At 44.5% G+C, this 23,038-nt stretch overlaps 1 protein-coding gene across 1 annotated transcript in view; it reads right to left on the reverse strand.

The window, feature by feature from the left end:
* Window positions 1-1,359: 1,359 nt before the first annotated feature.
* The window catches only part of LOC120916434 (probable cyclin-dependent serine/threonine-protein kinase DDB_G0292550), a 30,351-nt gene continuing 8,672 nt past the window's right edge, over window positions 1,360-23,038 (reverse strand). Inside the window, exons 2-7 of the mRNA XM_040327401.1 lie at window positions 18,192-18,308; window positions 16,428-16,577; window positions 14,195-14,335; window positions 10,602-10,730; window positions 8,221-8,373; window positions 1,360-5,761 (exon numbers count right to left, since the gene is read on the reverse strand). Coding sequence (XP_040183335.1) covers window positions 1,746-5,761; window positions 8,221-8,373; window positions 10,602-10,730; window positions 14,195-14,335; window positions 16,428-16,577; window positions 18,192-18,308 — 4,706 coding nt within the window. The 3' untranslated portion in view covers window positions 1,360-1,745. The remainder of the gene's footprint in view (window positions 5,762-8,220; window positions 8,374-10,601; window positions 10,731-14,194; window positions 14,336-16,427; window positions 16,578-18,191; window positions 18,309-23,038) is intronic.

Below are 23,038 nucleotides of genomic sequence, written 5' to 3' on the forward strand. Positions count from 1 at the left end.
TACTTGGCGATCGTAATTTCAGACAACATTTGTGTTACCGTGTGTATGCAAGACAAGTTTGAGCCAACATTCCGTCGGAAAAAAGAGCTGTGGTTGAGATTTCCAGAAAGGAGTACCCTTATATTTTTGAGAATCTGTGTCCTCTGAGACCTCGTACACACGATAGGTTAACCAGAGGATAGGTTAACCTATGAAGCTGATGGTCCGTTGTGCCTACACACCATCAGTTAAAAAAAAACGATCGTGTCAGAACGCGGTGACGTAAAACACAATGACATGCTGAAAAAAACTATGTTCAATGCTTCCAAGCATGCGTCGACTTGATTCTGAGCATGCGTGGATTTTTAACCGATGGACGTGCCTACTAACGATCGTTTTTTTCCCATCGGTTAGGAAACCATAGGTTAATTTAAAAGCAAGTTGGCTTTTTTTTATACCAACTATTGTATTATGTATGTTCTGTACTTGTGTACAAGCTATTTGTTTCTACCAAATATTCTATTTTCTCAATACATGAACATTTCATCTATGGTTTGTTTCATTACTTTGTCCCCATTTAGCCCACTGTTTCATTCAAAGTCCCAAACTCCCTTCGTTGCAATTTTCCTCATATGGTATGGAGATATAGTATGGATGTAATCTCCTATAAAGTCCAGACACAAGGATGGAGATACATCACAGAGGTATTCTCATTTAAAGTCCCAAACACCTTCGGGTGGTCCCCCCCTTTTTTTCTTTTTTAACCTAAGATTAAATAACCTATGGGCCCTACACACGATCGGTTTGGACTGATGAAAATGGTCCATCAGACCGTTGTCCTCTGGTTAACCTATCGTGTGTACGAGGCCTTAGGGTAACCCAAAGATGAGATCTATGGATTTGGAACCATTTTAGAAGGTAAGGTAAACCCATCAGTATAATTGAATTAAAAGCCTAACTCTAGGTTGGACACTCCTTAGACCTCTGACCCTTTCCTCTTGTAGAGCTCTCCTCCCCTCCTCACCACATCTTTGCTTATAAACTGACTGTCTTCTATCTGGTCACATGACATTTTGTGTCCTCCATTGGTGGATGATCCCAAATTCTGCAGTGGAAGTTGATCAGGTTAGAGTGGTCTGCAGCATTCTTCTTTGAGCCAAGGCCGAATTGATGATACACCACCAAGTGGTGTGACCTTGATGCTCTGGGTTAAAAGGAAATGGATTGAATGACACTTTGGGTCTTACAATACAGAAGAGAACCAGCAGGACTGGACAGAACAAATAAAAACAAAATATTTTTTTTAAGCTAAGTTTGGTCTTCAAACATTACGATTGCGTTAATTGAGAACTGAGCTTTGCAAATAATTTACACACATTCTAAGTGGTATACATACATATTTTATTTCAAAAGCCAACTGCAATTATATATATTGTATATATCATTATATGTTTTCGGAAAGCGTAAAAAAATAACTTCTGTGTACAAGTTCTACAAGACATAAACTTTACATTTCAAAATGTATAATATACTAAACCTAGTTAGTAGAAAAGGGTAAGGGAATTTTTAATTTTTTTACATATACTACAGTGTTCTCATTTTTATTACAGGTTGGGATCTGAATTGTGACGACTGTGTTGGGCATTTTTCAGATAGCATTCATTTATAGTCAACACAAACAGACATGGCTTCCAACATACATACAAATTACATTACCAAGACATAATAACTTAACAAACTACTCCTAAATGTATCTTTACTGTCCATCACTTTAGTTCAGTTACATACAGCAATGTAATTGTGAAGACAATGGCCAAGACTCCGGCTTTGCTTCTCAAAGAGGAAGCACCATTGTAAGTTATATCAGTATCTTTTCCAGAAAGAGATGTGTTTACGTTAGAGGTGCCATTATTCCCAAAATTACCAGAATTGCTGTTGTTGCCAAAACCTGAGCCTGGAGGCACCATGTTGTGATTAAACCCATCAGTATTGGTATTATTTAGATTGGTATCCATGCCAAAAATTTCTTTTCTGAATTCAGGGGGTAACCTATAACGATCAAAGTCAGGTAAACTAAGTAACAGAGCAGTGAGATTGTGCTGGTTGCCTTTATTTACCTCATTCAATTTTTGGGAGAGGACAGCTATGCTAACATTAGTCATATTGGACAGAACATTAAGAAAATAGCTGTTGTTGGCTAAATTTGAGATATTCCAGTTTGAAGGATGCATGTTGTTGTTATACCCAGTGGTATTATAAAATGTATGGCTCACATTGTTATTGTAGCTGAAAATTGCTGTTTTCAGTGCAGGGGACAATCGGTTAGGGTCAAAACCAGGGATACTAGATAATACAGCAGCCAAATTGCCAGGTTTATTCAGATCTACTCCTTTCAATCTTTGAGAGAGTACTGTTGAGTTTAAACCAGTGGCATTGGACAACATATTAATTAGATTGTTGTAGTTGTCAGTAGTGGACCCATTTAGTCCTGGTAGCAGATGATAAGGGATGTTGCTTCCCACATTGCTATAGTGACCTGGTATTGCTGGTGGTGGCATGTTAGGGTAACTGTTCCAGTATGAACTATTTTTATCGTTTTGATTACCATTTGACTCTCCGTGACCAATTCCTCCCGGCGGCATGAAAATATTGCCATTGCTAGTTCCCTCTGCGCCATAAATGCTGTAATTACTGTCATAACTGTTTCCAGGAAAATATCCCTCTGGTGGCCCATTCATTACTGGTGGCAACATATTAGGGTCATAGTTCCAGTATGAACTACTATTTCCATCTGTGCCATGAATGCCAAAATTATTTCCCTCTGGGGGCATCATGTTTGAATTATGAAAATAGCCACCTCCGGTGGTAATGTTAGGATTACTGGCATTGAGAGTGCTGTTATTGTAATATCCTCCAGGGGGCATGTTATGTGGGTTATGACTACTTGAATTACTACTATTGCTATGAACATTACCTGTAGACGTTGGATCTGAGCCATTGTGGGTCGATGAATTACTACGAGTGGTGCCATTACCGAGGTAAAGCCCATTTTCTGAGTTTGGTTTTGGGTTAGAATGATTGAAATTCCCACCTCCACTAGTACTGTTAGGATTACTGGAACCAACATAGCTATGCCCACTATTATTGAAATTGCTGTTGTTACCATAGGATCCATTATAGCCTCCAGGGGACAGCATATGTGGGTTATGAACACTGGAATTGCTCCAGGTACTGCCATTGCTGTAGCTATGAACATTATCTGTAGACACTGGTTTTGAGCCACTGCTGGTTCCAACAAATGAGCCATTCTGATTTGCACCAAGAGTGCTGTGGTTGCTACTGGAAGACCCATTATAGCTTCCTCCTGCAGAAGTCATACTTAGATTACTACTGCTTGAATTGGTCCCATTACTAGATCCATTATTATGTACTGCAGATGGCATTGAATTTGAAATGAGTCCATTGCTGTGGGTCGTAGAGTTACTACGATTGGTGCCATTACCATAGTAAAGTCCATTTTCCATGCTGGAATTGCCAGACCCGCTTCCATTCCCATAGCCATACCCATTATCTTTTGGCATAGAATGGGAGTTGTTGGTATTTCCATGCCATCCTGGTGGGGAGGACCCTACCAAGACATTGCTTGAATTGGCTCTGTTTTCTCCAGCATGGTCTCCTGTTGAAGAGGTAGAATTTCCATGACCATTCACGTTACCTGGTAAAGCAGAACTCATGTTATGAACATTAGTGGTATATCCTGAGCTTTGGAATACGGCATGAGAATTTTGTTGGATCTGTGATGTTACAGGGGACTTATGAACATTATTACTATTACCAACATAAGCACTGCTAGTGGTCATGGTGATGTTGCCAGACCCGGGTCTTGGAACTGATGAAGCTAAATTTGAGTTAGAAGCATTGTTACCCACTCCTGAATGGCTGCTGACTCCTTGGCCATGAGAAACAAAGTTATTTGTTGTCACAGCAGAAATAGACCCATTAGAATGACCCTGACTCTGGGTTTTATTAACACTCGGACAAATCCCTCCTGTAAAACTAGAACAATTATATTGACTTGGTGTAGTTTTGTTAGGGATGTTTCCATGTGCCCCGCTGGCTCCGTATTCGCCAGATGAGAAGTTGGGTATGTGTTGAACGCTACTAATGTTACTGTTAGTGGTATTGCTTGACAACAAAGTTGTATTGCCACCTGGTTTTTGCCCTTGTGGTGTTGTACTGAGATTGCTGTTGACTCCTGCAGGGTAGTTACCAGCACTGTGCATGGTGTAATTATCAGTGCTAGAATTATTTGTAAATGTCTCACCACCTGAATAAAGATTACTATCATAAATTGAAGTTTGGTCCTGTTGAGAAAAATAATCATAGTCTTGCCCTGTGGCTGAATTTGAATTGGATGAGTTACTGTTAAGCCCATACGAAGATTCGGATGCATAATCACTGTCCCAAGAGCCTTCAAGACTTGTTGGCTCTTGGGAGGTTGTATTGACATTGTCATCATCTTCTAAAGAGAAAATTTCAATATTATAGAATGTTTCACTTTCAATAGCATCGACGGAAACATTCCCATCTGTAGTTTCCTGATCAGCTGAATCTAGATCATTGTAATCAGCTGAATTTTCATTCTGTTGACTTAAGCTATTATTAACAGTGCTTGGAGTTTTTGCATTGGATAAATTCTGGTTGCTTAAAGAGCCTGAAGGTGCACTGTTTAGGCCATCAGAAAGAGGAGAACTGGCATTAGTCCCACTGACGTAGCTATTATTGTCCAAAGAACCAAGAAGTTTGGTTGGCCCTTGGGAGGTTGTAGTGAGATTGCTATCATCGTCTAATGTCATAATATCAATAATAGAGAATATATCAGTTTCACTAACAGCTACAAAATCATTCCCATCTGTAGTTTCTGAATATAGATCATTGTCATCAGTTTCATTTTGGTAATCTGAAGGTGCGCTGTTTAGGCCATCAGAAAGAGGAGAACTGGCATTAGTCCCACTGACGTAGCTATTATTGTACAAAGAACCAAGAAGTTTGGTTGACCCTTGGGAGGTTGTAGTGAGATTGCTATCATCGTCTAATGGCATAATATCAATAATAGAGAATATATCAGTTTCACTAACAACTACAAAATCATTCCCATCTGTAGTTTCTGAAAATAGATCATTGTCATCAGTTACATTTTGGTCCTCCTGATCTAAGTTATCATAAAGACTGTCTGGAATTTTTACAGTGGAGGGATTTGCGTTGCCTACAGAACCAGGATTTGAGCCATTAAGAGCATCATAGAGTGAAAAAGTAGGATTAGCACCGCTACCCTTGATATCATTGTTCCAAGAGCCACCCTTGACATTTTGTTTACCACCAGGAGCCTTGGGAGAAACAGGGGGCACATCAACCACAGAAAATGTGTTAAGCCTCTCATCGTCCATATTATAGTTATTGTTTTCATTATTATAATTTGGGGTTGATACATAGGTGCCACCAGAACCATGGTTGTTAAAAGCATGTCCTGTTTTGAGGGGCTTTTTGACACCACTGTCTTTTCCGATATAGGTAGCTTGAATTTTACGGTCATTTTGGTTACCTGTTTCAGGAAAGTAACCGCTGGCTTGGAGAGTGTCCTTTGTGAAGTTATTGTTGCAACTACTTCCATTGCAGCATCGGATTCTTGAGCCTCTCAGGTTTGCTAACAATGGCAGGAGTAAGCTGTCACACATGCTGGGGGTAGCACAGCCTTTGAGCAGAACGGGTTTTGACTTACCACCTGGGGAACAAAAACAGTAAGTTGGAAGAGAGAACCTGTGCATTTTTTTTTATCAACTTAATTTTAGCAACAAACATGTTACTGAATTGGCTTTAGTCAAAACCGGGGGTCTGCAAACTTTCTATGTAAATGGCCAATTTACTGTCCTTTGAAGCTTTGCATGGGGTGGGGCAAACTATGGCTAGTGGGTGTAGAAAATGCCCAAGCATCAGTGCCCCATTATTGCTTTTAATGGGAGAAATGGTGCTCCATTAGTGTTTCAGTAGGTGGAATGGTGCCAGATAAGGGCAAGCAAAGGGCCACGTCCGACCCCCAGGCCACAGTTTGGTGACCACTGGTCAAGACTAAGTCAAAAGCTTGGCCATCTACAACTGAAGACGATGTGTTGCTAATATCACTAGTATTTAATACATATTTAAAATATATGTATAGCCAAATCTTTTTTTTTGGTTTTAGACAGAGAAGGGAATGGTTAAAACCCCTGTAATTTATTTTTTAATTGTCTGTGTCCCATTGCGAAGATTTCCCTTCACTTCCTGTCCAAGACAAAAGGAAATAAGAGGAAATCTCTACAAACTGAAGGGAAATTCACTGTTCTGTTGGTGGCAACTGTAAAATTCTAGATTGCCCATTGCATTCTCAGAAGTTTTAAGACAAACTGCCCTGGGGTCAGTGATTTTTAAAGAATTTTGGATGCCAACCTCAAACCCCTATTGAAATTAATGGGAGCCAAATTTGTCAAATTAAAAATACCCAATTTCTGCCCTAATAAGCAAAGGGTTACTAAAGAAAATATCATGGCAGAAATGGCATGTCCCTAAGTGTAAATCCGTCATCCAGTAAGATGCTTGAACCTTTGCCTTCTTGCGACCGATTCCAACGATACTCATAGTCAAATGACAGCTCTCTGAGCTATATAAGGAAAGGGATGGGGATGGGTAGTGACATCACTTGGTAATGACCGTTTTTGGGCAGTGATGTCACTCTTATGCCCACCCCTTTGCTTACCTGACCAATAAATCCCATGGACTTCAGCGGCTGATTACTTAGGAACCACTGACAACAGGAAGCTATCATATATAGAAGCAGTGGGCCGGATTCAGATAGGAGATACGACGGCGTATCTCCTGATACGCCGTCGTATCTCTGAGTGTCGGCCGTCGTATCTATGCGCCTGATTCAGAGAATTAGTTACGCATAGATATCCCTAAGATCCGACTGGTGTAAGTGTCTTACACCGTCGTATCTTAGGCTGCATTATCACGCTGCCCGCTAGGTGGCGCGTCCGTATAGTTACGCGTGGAATATGCTAAATAGGTATTTACGCCGATTCAGAAATGTACGTCCCGCCGGCACTTTTTTTACATCGTTTGCGTTAGGCTTTTTCCGGCGTAAAGTTACCCCTGCTATATGAGGCGTAGCTAATGTTAAGTATGGCGCCGAGTTTTGAAATTTTTACGTCGTTTGCGTAAGTCGTTAGCGAATAGGGCTTTGCGTAAGTTACGTTCATGTCGAAACCAATGAGGCTTTGCGACGTAATTTCAAACATGCACACTGGGATTTTTTCACGAACGGCGCATGCGCCGTTCACAAAAAACGTCAAGTATCCGGGGTCAAGGGAAATTTAAATAAAACACGCCCCAAACATCCCCATTTGAATTAGGCGGGCTTACGCCGCCACACATATGTTACGCCGCCATAACTAAGGGCGCAAGTTGGTTCTGAATACGAAACTTGCGCCCAAAGTTACAGCGGCGTAACGTATCGGAGATACGTTACGCCCGCAGAAAGATGCGATCATCTTTCTGAATCCGGCCCAGTATTTCTACTACTTCTATATATGATTCTCTGCTCATACCGAAAAAGGGGTCGAATGGGCAAAGGTTTAGGCATTCATCAGAACACCCAAACAGGCAAAGTTTGGGTCGTACCTAGGTTTGGACCAAAACGCCAACCTATCCCTAATTCTCATTGACATCAGCCACATGAAAAATAGGGTAACAGCAATAAACCCTTCTCTACTCTACCCAAAACTGAAAAAAAGTTGGCTATACTGTACACTTTAAAGAGGATTTCCAGTTACTTTTTTTTTTTTTACCAGAATGGGGAAGATATAAAACCTCTGTTTAGTCTTTCCATTGCTGTTTATGATGCCAATGGAGAGATTTTCCCTCACTTCCTGTCAAAGGATTTCACAAGGACAGGAAGTGAGGTGAAAATTCTCCAACAGGGTCATGTACAGTAATAAAAATAAGAATTTACCCATCCAAAGTCAATGGGGTCACATGTTCTGGTAATAACTGTTTAAAGTAGAGTTTGCTTCCACTATAAATGAATAATTTAGTAATAGTTGCCTATTTACATATATGTTAATGTGATTAAAACTGCATGAAATTTGGTACAAAGGCATAATATCAATGCATTAAAAAGGAAACATTTTCTAGCTACTCCATTCATACCTTCCATGTTGATTCCTGCAAGTTCATAACAAGATGTTAGGGATCCGTAGCACTTGGTCGTTGTGATGTTAGGTGGTGAACAGCTTTCACCGTCAATCGTGTTGCAGCTTATGCATTCTAAACCATTGGGCGTTTGGTCCGGCTGTTTAAACCCTGGAAAAAAATATAAAAAAAATATGAAAAAGTGAATTTTTGGGAAATTAGGCTTCAATGTGAGCTTTTTTTAACCATTTAGGGATGAGGTTTGGATTTGCCATATCTTGCTTTGCAGCACATCTACAGGTTTCGAAATGTGTCAGTCCTTTTTCTCTGATTTTGGTTGGGAAAACCTTTGAACCCATAATTCTTGTCATGGCCAGCAGGTTTGAAATGGCCAGTAACCATACAGAAGTTTACTGAATACACTATTCCAGACGACCCGGCATTCTTCTTATGACACGTAAACACAATATCACCTAAGAGGTACAAAAAATCTATTGTGTGCCAACTATTGAACACCGCAAAATCTTGTATCCCACTCCAATGGAAAAGTCCAACCCATCCAACAGTAGCTAGCTGGATCTGGAGAGTAGAGGACATTAGTAAAATGGAAGACTTAGTGCTCACCGTGCGGCAACAACAAGACAAATATAAAGAGACATGGGCGCCATGGCACCAGTTAATCTTCTCGTCAGAAGGTACGGCGCTTAGAACTTCTTGAGGAAGCCACATTTACAGACGAACACGGGGGCCATCCTGACTCAACCAGGGCTTCCAGATACTCTTCCAGTGTCTGTCCCTCCCCCCTCTCCCAGTCCCCTCCTTGGTTTCCCCCCCCCCCTTTTCCCTATTTGGGCCCCCCTTTCTTCCTGATTTCTACCTCTTGAAATGGAGCTCCGCCTGGATTGGGTGAGGGTGGCTGGGGGGAGGGGGGTACTGAGACAAGGAGTGACCAAATCCTTCGGCCTGTGTCGTCTCTGACTGGAGGATTTACTGATGGAGAGGGCCCTTGGCCTCACAGTGTCACTCACAGGGGTATTTGTCGATAGATATGCAACAAATTGTATGAGAATGTACATGAACCCTGTCTTATTCCTCCCTCCTCGTGATGATGTTGATAATGTCTCCCCCCCCCTCCTTCTTTCTTCTCTCTTTTATTGGGTTTTTGAATGCCCCTTTATGTATGTTTGTACCGATTTGTCTTAGTCCATGTTGGGCATTATAAAACAATTATATTTGAAATGGCCAGTAATGGGGGCTTATGGAAACGCCAGCCCCCTCCCAATAAAAGGGGAGGAGAGGGGTCAGTGGAGATATCAGGTTAGTGTTTTGGAAGATGTTGTAGGGAGAGCATATAGAAAGACTTCAAACTGCATAGAAGGGATTGGATGAGTTTGGGTCCAAACTAGGTCAACCCAATTAGCATGAACCCATGAGAAGCTCTCACACGATCATATTCCTACCGAACCAATGGGCTACGGGAGAGAGATTCCCCACCCTACAGCTGCACCCAACACAGAACAAAGTGGTGGGGATGCTCATGACATCACTGACCTAATATGGCAACATGGCTATTCCTGGGCCAAAAAGCTGTGGGAGGGAGATACCCCACCCCACAACTGCACCTAAAAAAGTGGATGTTTGTGACATTATTGACCTAATATGGCTCCATATTAGGACAATATAATTGGCCATATTAGGTCACTGATGTCACAAGCATCACTACCCCTTTGTGTATGCCCAGTTTGAACCCAACTCCAAGGTCTCTTAGGATAAAAATCTGTGCTAAAGTTTTGTGCTAAAGCGGAGACGTCTTCCCAGAACGAGAGCCTCATCGTCCCGTTGTCATTTGACGGCAGGCGGTAGGCATGTGGTAAAACTAAATCAAATGAAAAACAGCTTAACAATAAAACCTGGAAGCACAATGTCACTCCAACCTCTACGATTAAGCCCATGGGAGGTTGAAACACGTTAAAGGGGAATAGCCTGGGAGGAAACAGGCTTAAGCCATTTCTCTTTTTCAGGACTGGGCTGCCTTCGGTGTGCGGCGTTCTGTCTTAGACATTGGGCGTTGTAGGTAGCTTGGTCATTTATCAATTTAAACCCCAAGGAAGAAGGATTGTTAACTTCGGAACACGTTGGATACATTTTATCCCCCTGTGTTTCATTTTTACCACCAATAGGATATGGACTCTTAAGACCATTGTTTGGCGCTCTTCTTGTAAATTTTACTTAGATTTCTCAGTTGTGGACGCCAATACCCCTTGGAGAGCATACGCATTGGGGTAGAGCTGTCAAGGTTAAGTCATCAAACCCAACCAACCCTTGATTGGGCACCTTTTACTTGGGTAACATTCACTTTGACCATTTTCTAAGAATGAGGTGCTGGTGTCTCATATTACCTAGTTCGCTGTTACAGAAATTCTCATTGCAGCACTTTACAAACACGGAGGACTGCCGACTGGTGTACATCATACTGTCAGAACAATTCATCTCTCCACATCCTTTCAAGTTGGCGTTTGTAATGTCACCTTGTGAGAGAAAGACAGAAAAAAAAAGTATTTGCATTATAGTTTTTAATGTTGAGCAAACCCTAATAAGGCCCTTGGTACTCAAACCACTACTCCAGGCAAAACTTTATTTGGACAGAGAGGGAAGAGTTAGGACCTTGGTCAGGTTTCTATTGTGGTTTCTGTGGCCATTATGTACGGTTTGGTTAACAAAACAGGAATTTAGGGAAATTTGTGGTACAACATGTGAAGCGATGTCAAGTTTCCATTCCCATCTTCTCACTTTCTACATGGTCACCAACACAGGAAGTAAGGAGAAGACTTCTCAACAGACAGAACTAAAAACCCAGAATTGAAGCACCACACCATAATAATAATAAGTCAAGGTGCAACCTTACTTCAAAGACAATTTTCCGGGTTATACTCCCTGTCATCAAGGCTTGAGGAAAATTAAACAATGTACTCACGACTCAAAGTTCAATATATAATTGGTGTTATGGCAGTGGATGATTTTTCACAGCATCCATCAGCAGCTGGTTTAAGTAGGCTGCTTAAACCAAATGCTTACAGACTCCATCCATCCATCCACTGCATGACACTGATAGGTGGCACTAATGGGGGGCACTGATAGGTGGCACTGATATGTAAAATGTATGGGCACACTGATAGGCAGCACTGATAGGTGGCATTGATGATGAGGCTGGGCTACCTCCAGTCACCTGCCCCTTATCTATCCATCAGCAGTCATGTGCTCCTACTAAGGAGACTTAAAATGCAATGTTATAGTTAGGACTGCAGTACACAGAGAGCCTTGACGGGGCCTGCAGCTTACACATGCATTTGCAAATGTGTGCAACTAAACCTCTGTTTTTAACGCACACTGTTAGACAGGTGAATTTGGTTGGTTGCTGATTGGTCGGTAAGTTTGAGCCTGGATATTCCATGTTTTTGTATGTATATGCGCCTGTAACAGGAGTGACTTTTGGGCACAGATTGAGCCAGGAGATGGGGTGGCAAGTGAATCATAATTCATGTATTACATGAGATGGGACATTAATAATAATTCATGTTTGCAGGATGTCTTGAGATATCACAAGTTGTTGGCTTATTCAATGTGGGGACACATTCTGTTGAAAGGTGTTAATTGCATCTACTCCAAGATATTCCATTGTGCATTGTGTAAAGGTGTGACTACCTGTCTGTCGGAGACAGAACGTCTGTCTAACGATGTGGATTGAAGGGAACTGATGATATTTTGTGTGAATTCTATTGATAAAAGTATGTGATTGAAGCCCCATGGTGTGAGGGGGGGTGGAGATTTCAGTGTCCCTTCGATTACGGTCACCTGCTTGTAACTGCATAAAAAGCTGAGAAGAAACCATTAAAGCATTCTTGCATTGGAAACCAGAAAGCACAGAGCTGTATCTTGTCTTATTCTGGGAATGGGATGGATCGGGTCCTGTTGGTTGGAGTGTCGATAAGCTGTCTTGGATGGGATGGAAGGTCGTAAACGGTGGTGACCGTTACAATTGGTGGCTAGCAGCGGGATCATTCCATCGCTTAAAGGACAGATACAAGGACTACTGGAGAACCGTGGCAGACCAGCCAGCAACCATAAGAAGATGGACGTGATCACAGAACTTGTCCAAATGGATCTTGTGATCACAGAACTTGTCATACAGCGCCCTTTCCAGCACTCCTTATTGTATAGACCAGTCATAGGTAGGGGTGACTTTTGTTTGTTGTATTTATGTCATTGTGGTCAGGCAGCGCACTGGCACCTTTGCTTCCATGGGCTGAGTGTGCAGTGTGCTCCTGCCCCTTTAATGAGGGCTGGGCTACCTCCAGTCACCTGCCCCTTATCTATCCATCAGCAGTCATGTGCTCCTACTAAGGAGACTTAAAATGCAATGTTATAGTTAGGACTGCAGTATGCAGAGCGCCTTGACGGGGCCTGCAGCTTACACATGCATTTGCAAATGCATGCAACTAAACCTCTGTTTTTAACGCACACTGTTAGACAGGTGAATTTGGCTGGTTGCTAATTGGTCGGCAAGTTTGAGCCCGGATATTCCATGTTTTTGTATGATGATGAGGCACTGATGGGCATTGGTTGGTAACATTGATGGACACTGATAGGTGGCACTGGTGGGCTTTGATAGGTAGCACTGGTGGGCACTGGTAGGTGGCACTGATATGCACCTGTAGGTGGCACTGGTGATCACTGGCAGGTTGCACTGGAGGGCACTGCATAGCAGCAGTGCCTCTCCCTGTTCGGGAACGATGTCCCTCTGTCAAAAGTCGGAGATCGATCTTCTGTTTACATCACATGATCAGCTGTCACTGGCTCCGATCTTCGATCATTGTTTCCACTACTTTGATCTGTGATCAGCCGAGTCTCATTGACTCAGTGATCACAGAGTGTGTGCCCCACACAGGGGGTGCGCAGGCAGCTCATGCACAGGAGGACGTCTATGGACGCCATCCTGGCAATTAAAGCCTGCGCTGTAGCCATCATTCGGCTATAGCACGGCAGGGAGGTGGTTAAAATACTAAATTTTTCTGTGATTTTATCTGCTTTCTTACGTTTTCATTTTAGACTTGGATATGGTAGGGAATGGTTCAGACCACGGGCAATTTTTTTCGTTGCTTTCTGTATCCTATCGGGGAGCTTTCCCTTTGCTTCCTGTCCAAGAGACACAAGAGGAGATCCTGCCAAAGTGAAGGGATATCCCATCTTAGACATTTGTCACCGGAACTGGTTTCCCCCCTGTAAGATTTGCCTTTTTCTCTTTTTCCAGTACCGGCTCTAAAATTGTGGATCTCCCATCACTTACAGCAGTCAATGGACACCAGGACCAACAGTGAGGTTTAACCCTTCTATGCAAAAATGTTTTGAACCTTTTGGCTTTACATACACTTTAAGATCATGAAACATTGAAACATGCATTCAACCATAGCACACAGATTATTGATCAGGCCCTGAATTAACGAAGAGAGAAAAAAGGAGTCTAGCACAGCAGCTAGGCTTGCCATTTCCCAATAATCGTATGATGCTTACCAGTGGCGGAACTCCTAGGGTCGCAAAGATCACACTTTCGACTGAGCCCTGCCATTCTGCCACCATAGGGGGGGGGGGGAACTACAGGAATGGGACCCGCTGCAGAACTGCTGTGACCCCAAAGTCATGTGACTTGCTTAAGACCCATTAAAGTGAATGGGTTTTGACTTGTCATGTGACTTTATGTGTTGCAAGTCGCATAAGTCGCAGTAGTGTGAACAGGGGCTTATAAAGGGCCCACTGACAGGAGTAAAATGCCCTGGGATCAGTGGGAAGGGCCAAGACTCGGACGGAAGGGACCCTGAACCAGAGGAAAGGACCAGGGACTGATGGGAAGGGCCCCAGGACTGATGGAAGGAGCCCCAGTAGTTATGGTTTTATGCACCAGGGCCCTAAAGTTTCTAGTTAAGTCTCTGATGCTTACTGAGATTTCCAAGCACCCAAATATCCAGACACTTGTCCTGTTTTCCACGGCATTTCAAGTTATTCATACTGTCACTGTTACAGTCTTTTCCTGATGATATACATGAGTAGCAGTTCAAGTCATTTTCTTTGGCCTCAGACACTGAAAGAAAAAAATTATAATGAATAAATACATAAATAGCCAAAACAGTTGATAAGGGGGACTTATCTTACACATATCTAAAATCAAAGGCCCAGATTCTCGTAGAATCACCTATCTTTAGGCGGGCGTAGCGCATCTGAGATACACTACACCGCCGTAACTTAGAGCGGCATGTCCCGTATTCTCAAAGAACTTGCGCTTTAACCACTTAAGCCCCGGACCTTTAGGCAGCTAAATGCCCAGGCCAGGTTTTGCGATTCGGCACTGCGTCGTTTTAACAGACAATTGCGTGGTCGTGCGACGTGGCTCCCAAACAAAATTGGCGTCCTTTTTTCCCCACAAATAGAGCTTTCTTTTGGTGGTATTTGATCACCTCTGCGGTTTTTATTTTTTGCGCTATAAACAAAAATAGAGCGACAATTTTGAAAAAAATTCAATATTTTTTACTTTTTGCTATAATAAATATCCCCCAAAAACATATATAAAAATATTTTTTTCCTCAGTTTAGGCCGATACGCAATAAGTGTTTATCGATTGGTTTGCGCAAAATTTATAGCGTTTACAAAATAGGGGATAGTTTTATTGCATTTTTATTCATTTTTTTTTTTACTACTATTGGCGGCGATCAGCGATTTTTTTCGTGACTGCGACATTATGGCGGACACTTCGGACAATTTTGACACATTTTTGGGACCATTGTCATTTTCACAGCAAAAAATGCATTTAAATTGCATTGTTTATTGTGAAAATGACAGTTGCAGTTTGGGAGTTAACCACAGGAGTTAGTGTTCACCTAGTGTGTGTTTACAACTGTAGGGGGGTGTGGCTGTAGGTCTGACGTCATCGATCGAGTCTCCCTATAAAAGGGATCACTCGATCGATACGCCGCCACAGTGAAGCACGGGGAAGCCATGTTTACATACGGCTCTCCCCGTTCTTCAGCTCCGCGGAGCGATCGCGACGGAGCGGCTATAAACGAATAGCCGCGCCGTTGTCCCGGATCGCTCCCCGAGGTAAGCCGCTCGCCGCACGCAGCGTAGGGGGTCCCGATCGGACCCTCCACCCGCTAGAAGGCAGGGACGTATATATACGCCCATTCTGTGGACGTAAATAGGCGTGCGGCGGGCGATAAGTATTTAAGTTACGCCGGCGTAGTGTAACTTAGCCGGCATAAGCCCGCCTAATTCAAATGTGGAAGTGGTGGGCATGTTTTATGGAAATTAATCGTGACCCCACGTAATTAACGCTTTTTTCGAACGGCGCATGCGCGCGCATGCTCAGTATCACGTCGAATTTTCAAATTAAATTGCGCCCGCTCAATGCCTAGTCGACGTGAACGTAACTTACGTCCAGCCCCATTCACGGACGACTTACGCAAACGACGTAAAATGTGAAAAATTTGACGCTGTTCCGACGTCCATACCTAACATTGGTACGCCTCATCTACGCCTCATAGAGCAGGGGTAACTTTACGCCCAAAAAAGCCTAACGTAAACAACGTAAAAAAAAGCACCGGCCGCACGTACGTTTGAGAATCGGCGTATTTAGCTCATTACCATATTCAACGCGTAAATCGACGTAAGCGCTAACCTAGCGCCCAGCGTAAATATGCAACTTAGATCTACTTTCTCGCCCTCCTCGAGCTATCTTCTGGGAAATGGGGTGCGATGTCTTTTGGGACCTGTGTGTTTTTTTTCCTGAACACAGCCACCTATTCACAAAGCGCTGTGCGACTTGCATATGCGCAGTAGGAAATGGGCAGTGAAGCCACAAAGCTCCACTGCCTGTTTCTCTTTGTTAGGATGGCGTCGCCGGCACCCGATCCAATGGACGAATCGGCCTTGGGGTGCCGACATTGCGGGCTCCCTGGACAGGTAAGTGCCCTTATTACAAGTTAGCAGCTACAGTGTTTGTAGCGGCTGACTTAAAAAAAAAAAATTGCGTCTGGAACACCGCTATAATAGTCAGATTACAAACGCCATGATATTGCTTTGTACAAGCTTGCTAGCCCACAATTTTGCACATAATTCTTGCACCCTGGTCAATTTGGCCGTATGAATGAGAACCAACTGAGAATGAAACATGCTATTACCTTGGATGGTTTCTTCGTTACAAAGATCCGTGTCACATGTCTTCTCTTCAAGGGACATTTTGACTATTGCGCTAGGTGATAGAGATATGCTTCTGCGGGGTGTCTTGGAACTGACACAGCCCTTCATCACCGTATCTTCTTTAATAGGAACTTCAAAGGAAACAAAAATAAGAATCACACAATTGCACACTATAGCTTAAAGTAATGTTAAAAAGCAAGCAATAGTGTAATATATTGTGGCCTACCTGTTCTTTTTTTACGCTTTCTTTTCTTTATATTCATATCATATCATATTCTTTGTCTGAATTTCTCACTTCCTGTTTCTCCTCAGTAAGCTTGCCCCCATTATCCGAGCTGTTCTGGCTAGGGGTTAGTCAGCGTGCCCGCCCCCTCCCTTGGGACTACATCCCTGCGGGGAGACACTGTAGCGTCTCCCCGCAGGGATGTAGTCCCAAAGGAGGGGGTGAGCAAGCTGACTAACCCCCAGCCAGAGCGGTTCGGATGATGGGGGGAAGCTTACCGAGGAGAAGCATGAAGTGAGAAATTCAGACAAAGAAAAAAAAACATTTAGAAGGGAAATCTAAGGAAAAGGTAAGTGAACCAACAATGCACTAGCTTAACCACTTGCCACCCACCTTATGCAAAAAGACGTCGGCAAAGTGGTTTCAATATCCTGAGTGGACGTCATATGACGTCCTCAGGATATTGAGCCGCTGCGCGCCCCCGGGGGCGCGCATCGCGGTGATCGTTGTTGCAGGGTGTCAGTCTGACACCCCGCAACACCGATCTAGGTAAAGAGTCTCCGACGGCTGATCACGATGTAAACAGGAAATGCCGGTAATCGGCTTTTCCTCACTCGCGTCTGTCTGACGCGAGTAGAGGAGAGTCGATCGGCTGCTCCTCTGACAGGGGGGTTTGTGCTGATCGATTATCAGCACAGCCTCCCCGAGGATGCCCACAGGGGATGCCACTAGACCACCGGGGATGACAATTACAAATAATGGATGCCAATCAGTGCCCACAATGGATGCCAATCAGAGTCCCTAATGGGCATCACTGATTGGCAGGCATTGTTTGGCACTGATTGGCATCCATTAGTACAACACATACGTTAGTGCCACCTATCAGTGCCCATCTATGCCCATCTGTGCCATCTATCAGTGCCCATCCATGCCGCCTATCAGTGCCCATCCATGCCGCCTATCCGTGCCGCCTATCCTATCTTCTCCACATCCATTCAAAGTGCAGACATTTTACAGCTTCTCCAAGCTCTCAGAAAGCAGGGGATGTGGGAGCTGAAATGACACACTGTAGAGTTTAGCCAGAGGAGCTTTGAGAGCTGATTGGAGGGAGGAGACACACACCCTCTTCACACAAGAACAAAGCTGAGGCTGTCAATCACAGGCTGTGTGATGGAGCTCCCTCCTTCACCTTTTTTCTCTTGGTGTCAGGAAAACAGAAGTCAGAAGTGATTTCAGAAACAGAAGTCAGAAGTGATTTCAGAAACAGAAGTCAGAAGTTCCATTTCTGTCTGCTGCCTCATTCCTCTGCAGATAGCAGAGGAATGAGGCAGCAGACAGAAATGGCACTTAGTGCTCTGGATTGGGACAAGTACACACAATAAAGAGGGATATGCTTTGTTCATGTTTCATGTCTGAGGTTTACAACCACTTTAATATCGGTGTAGCTCATTGGTCTTATTTTTACCTGTCTAGATTATACTTGAGGTTTTTAAATATATTATAAACAACACTGGACACTCACAAGACTTCACCATCATAAGGGCGCTTCCACATGTGTCATTGCTCCCAGGACATGTGACTTCTTTTAATTTGCATTCCTTTAGAGATCCCCAGCAGGAGTGGCACTTCAGGGCCTTGGCTAAATAAGAGAGAAAAAGCACAGGATGTTTTATTGGTCTAAGAAAAGAAATCTGTAAAATAAATATACATATTAAATACTGGCTATAGGTGTACAATTATATCATGGGGACACGGAGATCTAATTATTACCCTACAAATGCCCTTCAGCATATGGAGGTGAAACTGACATTTATAAGACTTTCCCCAGTTCTTTGCACCAGTTGTGTCATTGCAATAAAAAGTCATTGGAAAACATCACTACCACAATCCATCTCTGAGGTATTTAGAGAATACTATGGGACCCTGTACAACCTACCCCCGAAGCGCCGGGACACTGACATAACCGCGATGCGAGACTATTTATCCTCGTCAGACATGCCGACACTACCCACAGACACCAGAGACCTGCTAGAAGAACCCATTACCCTCCCTGAACTACAGTCGGCTCTGAGCGCTACCAAACCGGGCAAGGCTCCAGGACCAGACGGACTAACCGTGACTTACTACAAGACATTCCTCCAAACCCTGGGGCCCAAGATGGTATCACTGTTCAACATGCTGGGGGCTGGCGGGAAGCTTCATGTCTCCACACTGGAAGCACAGATAGCGGTCATACCTAAAGAGGGGAAAGACCCAGGACAGTGTGGTAGTTACCGACCTATTTCGTTGCTTAACACAGACCTTAAGCTCCTCACCAAAATCCTGGCATGTAGGATCCAAAATCACCTCCCGAACCTGATCCATTTGGACCAGGTGGGTTTTGTTCCCTCTAGAGAGGCGAGGGATAACACTGCCAAAGTCCTGAACCTTGTCCACAGAGTAAGCACCACCAAAACACCGTGCGTCTTTGTTAGCACCGACGCCGAAAAGGCGTTCGATCGCGTAAATTGGCAATTTATGTTTCAGACGTTGTCGCATATCGGACTGGGCAGTAAGATGCTCAGTTGGATAGAGGCGACATATACTGACCCATCAGCTAGGGTTAGAGCCAATGGGGTCCTATCCGGACCGTTCCAAATAAGCAACGGAACACGGCAGGGCTGTCCCCTGTCGCCGCTGCTGTTTGCCCTTACGCTGGAGCCCTTCCTACGTCGTGTCAGACAGAACCCGACCATCTCAGGAGTTAAGCTGGGAAGAGGAGAGTACAAGGTCTCCGCTTACGCGGATGACCTGCTCTTCTCATTAGTTGACCCGATGGTGTCCCTTCCCAGTCTCATGCGAGAGTTTGAGACATATGGACAAATATCTAACCTTAAAATTAACATGGGCAAGTCGGTGGCGATGGGAGTGGGAGTCCCGAACTCCTGTTTGGAACATCTCCGCGGCAGCACTAAACTACAGTGGACGGACACAGCCCTCCACTACCTCGGCACACACATCCCCCCGATCCTCGCCCAAACATTCCGTCTAAACTTTCCGCCGCTACTAAAAGCTGTCCAAAAACTACTAGACCAATGGACCACCGGCCTCCACTCCTGGTTCGGGAGGTGCAACATACTTAAAATGTCTATACTGCCAAAATTCACATACCTCCTCCAAGCCCTCCCTGTACATATACCAGCAGATTATTTCAAACAAATCCAAAACGTATTTAGGACCTTTCTGTGGGCCGGAAAACATCCCCGGATACACAAATCGGTGCTAACCATGCCCAAGACATACGGAGGAATGGCCATGCCTGACATTCGGGCGTACTACCATGCTGCCCATCTCAATCGCCTCATTGACTGGGGTCGACACAGGGACATAAAATTATGGCCTCACATAGAACAGGCCCAGAGCGAGACTCCACTACAGACAGCCCCGTGGTGCCTCGCGGCACTCCCCAGACTGGTACGCGACCATCCGCTGATAGGCACCACGATTAAGGTGTGTGCTAAATTGCTAACTAGGACGGGACCGTCACAGGGTGTTTCACCCTTATACCCAGTGCTGGGAAACCCAAATTTTCAACCAGGGATACGGGATGGGAGCTTCCAAAACCTGAGGGACCAGGGACTGCTTAGGGCTTCCCACTTTAGTGTTGCCGGCCGCTGGAGGAATCTGTCAGAACTGACAGACCTGACTGGACACTACAGTTTAAACTTCCTGGCAGCAACTCAGCTTCACCACTTCCTTCGCTCCTTGCCACTTCCCGACACAAGGAAGCAAACACTGACACCCTTGGAGGAGCTGTGCTCGGGCACTGAGACCCTACCGCATGCCCTGTCCATCTTGTATACCACGATCTTGACGCCTCCGGACGGCTACCTACTCCCATGCATAGTCAAGTGGGAACATGACTTACGCTGCTCATTCTCGACAAAACGGAAACAAAACATATTAACCTTTACCCACAAATCTTCCATCTGCACGAAAGTGCAGGAAACGAACTATAAAATCTTGACACGCTGGTACCGCACACCGGCTCTCCTCAGTAAGCTATACCAGACAACGTCCGAACTGTGCTGGCGCTGCCAGAGCGAAACGGGTACGTTACTACATATCTTTTGGTCCTGCCCAAAACTGAAACCCTTCTGGTCAGAGGTCAGAAAGATCTCCCAGACGTTTACGGAACGACAGCTCCCTGACGACCCAGCCTTATACCTACTACACGCTACTGACATCCCGACCCGGGTGTATAAGAAGTCGATCCTCAGACACCTCTTTGACGCCGCCAAAGCCTGCATTCCACTTTGTTGGAAGTCCCCCGACCCACCGACCGTGGCAATGTGGCTACGAAAGGTGGACGACATTGGAAGATTGGAAGACCTGACCCTATCAAACCAGGACAGACAGGAGTCCTACAAAAATACATGGCAACTATGGAACGTACACAAATACTCAGACGAGGGACAGTCCCTCAGAAGCCCACCGCCCTAGAGCTGAAAGCAGCTAACAGCAATCCCAACCTGAATGGTGCGAAGGACGAGGACCTAAACCCAATATAGATAAATCTGCAGGACAAGTGGGCCCGGAGATGCGGGTGTCCATGCCCGCAGGCCCCCCCCCCCCCCCCCCCCCTCTCTTTTCTCTTCTCTCTTTTTCTACTCCTATTCCTGTGCTTCTTTTGGGCACTGGTGCTGTCCACCAACACCCTTTCTACCTCTAACTACTATTTCTTAGAAAAAAGGAAAATATGGGCGTATCGGCGGGTCATGTTTATAGGACTTAGAGGAATATGACTGTATAACTGATATGCACTTAACTTGCAAGTTTATGTTCACCTCTGTATGCTGCACTTTTGATGTGATCTGTGCGAGATCGCCCGTTGTATTGTATAAATAAAGAATTTTGAAAAAAAAAAGTCATTGGAAAGATGGTTGAAGTTAGGCCCCATGCACACGAGACGCTATTACAAACGCCTCTAATCTCAGCTTTTCAAAGGCAAAAACCGGCATTTAAAACGCCCTTTTTTGCCGCGAATTGCGCAGCGTTTTGCCGCGATTTGCAGCGTTTTACCACGATTTGCGGCTGTCAGCGTTTATCCCCAAAACACTGTAGACCCTCCCCAAGCTCAGAATCAAACTATCTGTGCCGCGTTTAGCAGCGTTTTGCCGCGTTTAGCGGCGTTTTGCCGTGATTTGCGTCTAAAACGCAAAAGCTGAAAGCTTCTGAACCCAAAATTTTGGGTTTGGAAAAACGGCCCTAAACCCAACTGCTTTGAAACGCCAAAAAACGTGATCGTGTGCATGGACACATAGGATAACATTAAATGTGTTCAGGGGCAGTTGAAAAAAATGCCCAAATGCCTCTGAACTCGAGTTTAGCAGCGTCTCGTGTGCATGGGGCCTTAAACTCTGGGAAACAACTGGTTTTGGACATTTGCTACGTAATAATAAGTGACCTCTAAGGATGGGTTCCCTATGTGATGATGGTGATGGTTTAGGTAAAACCCGGACTCTTCTGTAAGCACCGAAAATTCCAGTGCTGAGACTGAAGCCTCGTACACACGGGCCAGAATCTCGTCAGGAAACGTTGTTTTGCCTGACAAGATTCTTGGCAAGAGTCTATTGCCACCCAAGTGTACACACAGACCTTTCAAAAGAACCGCGGTTCTTTTGAAAAGCAAGAACGCGGTGACGTCATCGCGTACGACGAGCATGCGCTTCACCCTACCTATGCCGTGGAAGCTACCGTGCATGCATCGAAGTCATTTTGAGCATGCGCGGGTTTCCACGGCGACAGGTAAGTATACACACTCTGGCCCGGATTCACGTAGGAGAGCGCATCTTTGTGCGGGCGTAACGTATCCTATTTACGTTACGCCTCCGCAACTTTGACAGGCAAGTGCAGTATTCTCAAAGCAAAGTTGCGGCGGCGTAGCGTAAATAGGCCTAATTCAAATGTGGAAGATGTGGCCGTGTATTATGTAAATGTATTGTGACCCCACGTAAATGACGCTTTCTCCGAACGGCGCATGCGCCGTCCGTGAAAGTATCCCAGTGCGCATGCTCCAAATTAACCTGCAAAAAGTCAATGCTTTCGACGTGAACGTAAATTACGCACAGCCCTATTCGCGAACGACTTGCGCAAACGATGTAATCTACGGAAAATTTGGCGCTGGCCCGACGTCCATACTTAACATTGGTACGCCTCATATACGCCTCATATAGCAGGGGTAAATTTACGCCGGAAAAAGCCTAACGTAAACGGCGTATCTGTAATGCGACGGCCGGGTGTACGTTCGTGAATTGGCGTATCTAGCTGATTTACATATTTCTAGGCGTAAATCAGCGTACACTCCCCTAGCGGCCAGCGTAAATATGC

This window comes from Rana temporaria, chromosome 10, assembly GCF_905171775.1.
Source record: "Rana temporaria chromosome 10, aRanTem1.1, whole genome shotgun sequence".
Classification (NCBI taxonomy): Eukaryota; Metazoa; Chordata; class Amphibia; order Anura; family Ranidae; genus Rana; species Rana temporaria.